This window comes from Impatiens glandulifera, chromosome 4 (genome assembly GCF_907164915.1).
Source record: "Impatiens glandulifera chromosome 4, dImpGla2.1, whole genome shotgun sequence".
Lineage (NCBI taxonomy): Eukaryota > Viridiplantae > Streptophyta > Magnoliopsida > Ericales > Balsaminaceae > Impatiens > Impatiens glandulifera.
This window is the reverse complement of record NC_061865.1, coordinates 5957677-5966374: the sequence shown is the minus strand read 5'-3', so window position 1 is coordinate 5966374 and position 8698 is coordinate 5957677. Positions and strand designations below refer to the sequence as shown.

Here is an 8698-nt window from a genome sequence, read left to right as displayed (position 1 = left end):
CAACCATGACCCCTCGCTTAAACTCAAAGCTTCCAGATGGAATAAAACCCGTGACATTTTGGTCTCTTAAGCCGACTCTTACTACTGAGCTACTTGGTGGTTAATTATATATAATTATATGTAATAAATTATATAGTATATAATAATAAAATGAATTCGATTTTCGGTTTGATTTTCTACTCGAAAATCGTATTTGAATTCGAATTGGTTTAAATTCGATTTGAAAACCGAAAATGAAATTCGAATTCAGTTTATTCGATCGAAATTGATAAATTCAAATTCGGTCTGATATTCGATTAGGCCAAATATTAAACCCTCCTATTACTTCTCGTCATTGTTTCAATCTCTACAACTAATTATGAATAGGCTAATATTATAAACTTGATATTGCCTAATGTCAAAGAAAATATTGTTACTCAATTTAAACTTTTATAAGATATTTTATGTCCATTGTACTAAAATGAAATTTAAAATACTTCAACATTTTTATTTCAAAATTTCAATACACTTTCACATCTTCAATATGTTTTAAGTTGAATAAGTATATAAAAAGTAACAAAATTATTTATTTTGTAAAACAAAACTTAACATTAATTTAAAAAATGCATTGTCAATGTATACATTTTAACAAAAATTCATTTTATTAAAACATTGGTTAATAGAATAATAATGAGTAATACAACTTATAAGACTAGAAAAAGAAAAAGAAAAAGAAAGAGAATACAAGTAAAGGAAAAAAGCAATTAAATAAAATAAAAAATAAGTTCTTTCAGTCAAACTTGTTTTATTTTAAATTTTACCCTGTTTTAGATATTTCTATCATAAATTAATATTTATATAATTACAAATTAAAGTAAAATGTATAGTAAAAAAGTATTGGTAAACATTTTTTAAAACTAAACCACTTCTAGTTACAATGCGGAAGCACTAGAAAAATTTATCTTTTTTTTTATAATATATATTTAATATATATTTAAATGATTTTATTTTAAATTAATAAATAATAAAATATTTTAATAATAAATATATTTTAATTTTTTTAATAATATTAATATTCTAATATAAATATATATATATATAATTTATTTATAACTCTTAAAATCAACCATAATTTAAAATAAAATATTTTTAAATAATAATTTTATTTTAATAAAAAATGTAATGTATATAATTTTATTTAAAATAACTACTTAAATATTTAATCAAACCAAATAATAATAATTTATAATAAAATATTTTAACAAAATAATTTTATTTCAAATATTTTAATAAAATTAACAATTTTAATATATATAATTCTATATATAGTTTATTTAAAATATTTATTATTAATTAAATAAATTTCACGTATTATTTTTTGGGTTACCATCCCAATTATATATTTTTTAATTAGATTATCGGAAGAGAAATAATCGAACTTTCAATTAGGCAGTCATCCGATTTGTATCATTCATAATCTTATTATTAATAACTTTTCTAAGATCGATTTCGAAAAACTGGTAGAGTCGGTCAGGGTGTTAATCGTTTTTCTCAAAAATCTATGAACTCGATAATCTATTGAGTAACATTTGATATCAATAACGTTTGATATATATTATTTAAGTTTAAATACAAACAAAAATAATTTTAGTATATAAATAAAATTAGACTGTTTTAACCAACTTTATAAATAAAATAATTATTTTTCAAATAATTTAATACAAAATATATTAAATTAATTTTAAAAATATAAATTATTGTAGTACAAAAATATTATATGAATCAAAGATATTAGATAAAATTATGTTATTTTTTCAAGTAATAAATAAGATGTGTAAACTAAAGTAAGATATAAAACTTGTGAAAAAAAAGGAAAAAGAAAAAACGCGTCCTAAAACATTTATACCCTAAACAAAGATTCAAAAGTATTTAATGCTTAAAAATGAAAACAATTTTTTAGAATTCTAATAATTCACATAAACTAGATCATGTATAAATCTGAATTTAATTAAACACATATATAAACTGTCTATGGCCACTCTATCCCTTTCAGAATTTATTTTTAAGTAAATACTTATAAACCTTAAAATTAAGGTTTAAAACTATCTAATAAGTGAGTTAATCAATTATACAATGAATGTTTAAATTAAGTTTTCTAATGTACGAATTGAAATTTCAAATATTTTCTTTTAAATCTAATTGTTTAAAGTTTTTATTGTTAAAACTATATAAAATGAAGTTTTGTCTTAATTATTTCAGACGTCATTAACTTATTATCACGAAATATTTAAAATAAATAATAACAGATTCATGTTATTAATTTAACTATCGAATTTTAACAAATTTAAGGTTTTAACTACTATTTTTTTAGATTTATTAATCAAAAAAATTTAATTCGTTGAAATTTGATAGTTAAATTAGTCACATTGATTTATTTATTTATAAATATCACGCAAATAATAAGATAAATGTGTTTGAAACAATTAAGATAAAACCACATTTTATATAATCTTAAGGAATAAAGACACTTGAATACCATGTGTTTCAAAAAAAATAGACACTTTACCCCGTGTTTAAAAAATACGCAAAAAATATTTGTGTTTACTTCAGGCCAAATTTCTGGTAATCGGCGTTTACATGACAATTTTAAGTTAACAATGATCTCGGTAAGGTCAAATTTCTGGTAATCGGCGTTTACATGACAATTTTAAGTTAACAATGATCTCGGTAAGTTTGTAAACCCTAGCCTTGAGAAATTTAATGATTCTTTTGAAATTTTTTAGGAGACGTTACTTGTAAGTTCGTGTTACCTTTCACTGTTAAGTTTAATGATTTTTGTGAATATTTTCATTGGTGATGACTCTAACGATTATAATTTTCCTTTTCAATATATATATAGTTTTTATCATCTATAAATTATTGCAATTAAAACTATATATATATATATATTATATATAATCAAATATGAAATTAATATTAACATAGACCTTTGATAGACTCTAAATCTAACTTTTTCCTTTAGTATGACACCCCACAACCATGTTTCTCTGCTTAAGCTTAAAACACTTCAAAAAATATGGCCACAAGGGGTTAAACACATAACCCGTAAATACATTTAACGATTTGATTAGACACAGAACTTACCGCTTGACGGACTCAAACTCAGGACCTCTCAAGGAGACTGGGATATCCAGTTCTTATTGCCGCTAGACTAGAAAAAAGGATAATAAACTAAATTCTTATCTATTTTTTAATAGACAATAATGATTTATTCTTTATAATTTCAAAAATAATATATGAACCGAGTAAATACGGACGACATCATCTGATCTTTCTTCTTCATATTCGGTGAATAACTTATATTAGACCACTTATTATTCTTGACAATCTGAATTTTTTTTATGGTCAACAAAAAAATGTGGCCATAAGTGAATTTTGTGTTGTTTAGTGCTCTTGACAAAAAAAAATTGATCGAAAACAAATATAAATATTTTTTTTAATAATTTTTAAACACGAAATAAAATATTTATTTCTTAAAACACGGTTTTTATCCCTAATTTTAAGAATAAGAATCGCATTTTGACAATTTGGCTTATACAATACTAATATTATTTTATAATTTATAATGTTAAAACATCAATTGAATATTAAATAAAAGTTATATACCTATTTTTATTAAATTTCCATCCTAGAAGTTCTGTGACAACATCGCTAAGTGTTGTCTGTCAGGTATCATCGTGAATAGTGTCAATGGAAGGAACGTTAAAACTTGAACTCTCTTAAACCCATTTCTTCTCCCCTTTCAATTTCTCTTCATTCTTCGATTTGTCCGCCTCAGCTATGATTCAATCGTAAGTGACTACATTATCATGATTTCGTATTCCTTATTGTTCAATCCCTTGAATTATCTAAGATACAGATTCGGATCCGTTTTCATTTGTGCGTTTTTAGGGTTTGGCTTATTCCAGCGTTTGATTTTCATCTAAGAGCTTCCTTTCTGATTCTAAATGAACGTTTTTTTTATATGTCAGGGGGAGATAAAGGTGATTTCTGTTCGCTCAGTTGATAAAGATGGTGTAATTCCTGTAAGTTGTTTGGATTTTAGACCTCGATCTGTGATAGCTCTTGTGGGTTGATAGCAAGAATTGGTATTTGTGGAAAGATGGAACAAGGAATGGGATCAGAATCGATACCTGTTTCTGGGTCAGTTGATAAGACCCGTATTTTGAATATTAAGCCATTGAGATGTCTTGTGCCGATGTTTCCTCCTTCACCAGACCTATCTTCATTTTCTTCTCCACAGTCAGCTTCATTTGTTTGTGCTCCTCCAACTGGTCCATTTCCACCTGGACTTTCTCCTTTTTATCCTCATTCCTTTTCCAACCCACAGCCAACACCAATGGCTGGACCTTATGGAGTTAACGAGACCATTCCATCTCCAGTTCCTCTGAACTCATTTAGAACTCCTATGCCAAGTTCAAGACCTGCAAATGGACATGCAAGAGGAGGAGGGTCAAGGAAAAAATCTAGTGCCCGAGTTACAGTTACTGATGAAGATGAGCCTAGTGATTCACAGGATCAAAGTGAGCAGTATTTTGGTGTTGATTCAGAAGATGTCAGTAGGGTAGGTAGTAGGCGAAAGGGAAGCCAAAGGGCGGCAAAAAGTGGTCGTGTAGTTAATGCGTCGTCGTCGCCTGAGGTTGATCTTGAGACATTGGTTAGTAATTTCTTATCAAGATTTGATCTCTCTGGAATTACTTCTTTGAAGCGAGATGAGGGCGATAGGGATTACGTTGGATATGTTCTTATGGTCTTTGATTTGCTGAGGAGGAAGATTTCTCAGCTTGATGATTCGATGGGAGTTTCACGACCTGACCTTAAGGCAGGTGCAACCTTGATGGCAAAGGAGATCCGAACGAATGCCAAGAAGAGGGTTGGGTCCATACCCGGTGTTGAAATTGGTGATATCTTCTTTTTCAGAATGGAGATATGTGTTGTCGGATTGCATGCTCCTTCTATGGCTGGGATTGATTACCTGAGCCTTAGGACATCAGATGAAGATCCTATTGCGGTTAGCATAGTTTCATCTGTTGGATATGGGGATAACGATGAGGATGGGGAGGTCTTGATATATAGCGGCCAAGGAGGGAATATGAACAGGTCTGATAAAGATATGAGCGATCAGAAGCTTGAAAGGGGTAATCTTGCTTTGGAGAAAAGCTTGCACAAAGGAAATGAGGTTAGAGTGATTAGGGGTTTGAAAGATTTGGCTAATCCAACAGGAAAAGTATATGTTTACGATGGATTATACAAAATTCATGAGTCATGGGTAGATAAAGGGAAGCAAGGTCATGCTGTATTCAAGTATAAACTTTTAAGAATAAAAAACCAGCCCGAAGCTTTTACATTGTGGAAATCAATTCAGCTCTGGAAGGATAACATTTCTTCCAGGGCTGGGGTTATACTGCCAGATTTGACTTCTGGTGCTGAAAATTTGCCTGTTTCTCTTGTGAATGATGTTGATGGTGAAAAAGGACCAGCTTACTTTACATATTTCCCAAGCCTCAAGTATGCTAAACCATTTACTTCACTTCAACCGTCTCCGAGCTGCAGTTGCAAAGGCGGATGTCAAGCAGGTGATGCCAATTGCCATTGCTTCCAAAAGAACGGAAAGAGTCTTCCTTACACATTATTTGGAATTGTTCTAAGCATTAACTCATTGATCTATGAGTGTGGTCCTTCTTGTTTATGCCCTCTTAATTGTCGTAATAGAATTTCTCAGGCTGGTCTAAAATTCCGTTTGGAAGTTTTCCGTACAAAAGATAGGGGTTGGGGTCTTAGGTCATGGGATCCCATTCGAGCTGGATCTTTTATTTGTGAGTATGCAGGAGAAGTGATTGATGAATCTACAATAGATAGCTTTGTAAGGGAAAACGAAGATGATTATGTATTTGATGCAACTCGTTCATACGATCCTCCAGAATCCATGCGTAGCATGTCTACCGGATCTCCAAAAATTCCGTTTCCTCTTGTTATTAGTTCGAAAAACGTTGGAAATGTTGGTCGGTTTATGAACCACAGTTGTGATCCTAATGTTTACTGGCAACCTGTTATACGTGAGAATAACAATGAATCTTATCTCTATATAGCATTTTTTGCAATTGGACACATTCCTCCTATGTCAGAGTTGACATATCATTATGGGACAGTTACATCTGGGAATGTTGAACAGAGGAAGAAGAAATGTCTATGTGGATCTTCAAAATGCAGAGGATACTACTATTGACATCTTATGAAACTGAAGTTGATAATGGATGGTTCTCCAAGGTTGAAGCCTCTAATTGTGAGTTAGACCTCTTTTCTTACTCAATATGTTGTGGTTCGTCTTACCTTTTTTTCCCTTTTATGTGATTCTTTCTTTAAATGTTTGAGTGCTCATAATTTCTTGGGGATGGCATGAATATGACAATATTTTCTTAGGGTTTAATTAAACTTTTTTCTGCATAAACAAAGGCTATTGTTGTGAACTAGAAGAAACTGAAAATCTGTGTAAAGTATGCAGGCCCTTCACAGGAATTAAATACTTGTGTCAGAGTTAAGTGCAGATTGACGACTCATTCATCTAGCTGTGTTTCCATTTTTAATTCTTCCTTATAATTTATTTGAATTAGTATGTGTTCCGAAAATAGACTAGGAACAAATGCAATTGTTCATAAAACAGAAAATAGACCTTAATAAACATGTTTTCCAGCCAATTATTATTTTTTACTCTAGTTTTATTCCAGGGTGGCTAGCATGACTCCAACAGTAATGACCCCCTTTAAATCTGAGTGTTCTTAGTGGGAATCGAACAAATTCTATCTACCCTTCAATGTGTTTTTTCACCTAAGACGGAATAGTTACCTGACTATCCCTCTAAATGGATCATGTTCATATGTCTGTGTTTACTCATAATCTTCATGCATATGATATGTACAGAACAAAACTTCTTTGTTGTCCACATGATATGTTCTTAAAGATGACATAGAAGACAAAAGACATAAATAACTGAAAACCTTTGAGTATTTGGATGTCTTTTTACTCCAATATTAGAACACCATATTCAAAAGAGTCTCTCCTATTATTAATCCCTCTCCTTTCAGATGATATTCTTCATTTCCTTTAATTTTCTTCATTCCCATTTGTGTACCCTTCAGTCTCCATCTTTTATCTTTTTAATCTCTTATTGACATGCCTACAGATGCACATTGGATTATTACTAAGGTATTTATCTTTTTTAAATGAAAATAATGGTGATTGAATGTTATTGGAAGACAAAAAGGAGTACACCAAATAATTCTTGGAGTTTCTTGTTACCCAATTCTGTTATGTGCTGCTGATAAAACACTTCTTCTTAAAACCGTGTTTAATTTTTTAATTTAATGTTTATATTTTGTAAGAAAGGATAAAAAGCAGTATATTTAGAGGTGTGATAAGCAATAGTAATTCTGATTTTTTGCCTTTGGGATTCATCTTTTGTTTATTATTTTGGTCTAATGTGAATATTTCTAGGACCTATTTTGTTACTGAAAGAGTTACTTCTCAATGCCCTTTTCTTTCAGCGGGATTGCTAATTGTACAAGATAACATGGTTTCTGCTGCTTATTATTTTGGTGACTTTTACTAAAAAAAAATTTCAAATGTCATGACTCATGTGTCCATGTATTTCATTCCCATATTGCAAAAGACCATTTCAAATAAACAAATACCGTCATGCATGCATCCTGTCTATTTGTTAATGTAAATATTTGATTTAGATACATTTGGGTTCATTTTCGCATTTACTTGGAAGTTTATCTTATTTTTGCGATTGATACAAAATTGAATCAACAAATCAGAACTAAAATCAAACAAAATTCTGATGCAAAATGCATATGAGGGTACTTTTTTTTTCTTTTCCAAACATTTCCTCTTATCCTTTGAACCGGAAGCATGAATTGGCATGTGAAACTGTGATAAGTTGACCAATTTGCCAACATGCTATGCCATTTCTTCTTTTTCTGCTTCATTACTAGTTTGGTGACATGTTTCTTTTTTGGTCTTCTTCCCCTGAAATCCATGAAATTTTCGCTAATGATCTCATTGCTAGCTAGTGGATAACTCCTGCATTTGGAAAAACTGTTTGTAACTAGATTCAGATGATAAATCTAATAGAAAAAAGTCCTTCAAATTGATAGTTTTCCGTTTAGCTTGTTTCTTTAGTTGAGTTTTTGATTAATCAAATACTTGCATCTTTGACAATGACAAGGAATAAACTGCATTAGTAAAATAGAAAATATATGTCAAAACTATTCTTCAATCAAAATCAATTTATCTGATTTTTTCTTTTTCTTTCAGTTGATTTGTACTGAATGATGACGATTGCTTACACCTCGGCCTCTCAAAAAGCATTACCTGGTAAGTGGGTTTGGCGACCGTTAGGGCATATGCAAAGACCAATATCATGGTATGACTGCTGTATGCATACATGATCTGAACTAAACTTCTTCTGTTATTATTTATAATTATTATCTAAGCATTTTGTTGTGAATTCTCCTCCTGTGTGTGTTGTTATATCTATATATCTATATGTTGACTGTAACTTAAATGGTGAAATTTTATCTGTTTGGCTTGCCCTTTTTAAGCCAAAGATGGGAAATAATTAAAGCTTATGTACTTTTAACAATTCATTTTTGGTCAA

At 30.0% G+C, this 8698-nt stretch overlaps 1 protein-coding gene across 1 annotated transcript; it reads left to right on the top strand.

Moving 5' to 3' along the window:
* Positions 1-3689: 3689 nt before the first annotated feature.
* Positions 3690-8698, top strand: LOC124933928 (histone-lysine N-methyltransferase, H3 lysine-9 specific SUVH1-like). Its single transcript, XM_047474372.1, has 3 exons — positions 3690-3830; positions 4011-6322; positions 8356-8698. The coding sequence occupies exon 2, from the start codon at positions 4142-4144 to the stop codon at positions 6263-6265; it is 2124 nt and encodes a 707-aa protein (XP_047330328.1). The 5' UTR covers positions 3690-3830; positions 4011-4141; the 3' UTR covers positions 6266-6322; positions 8356-8698.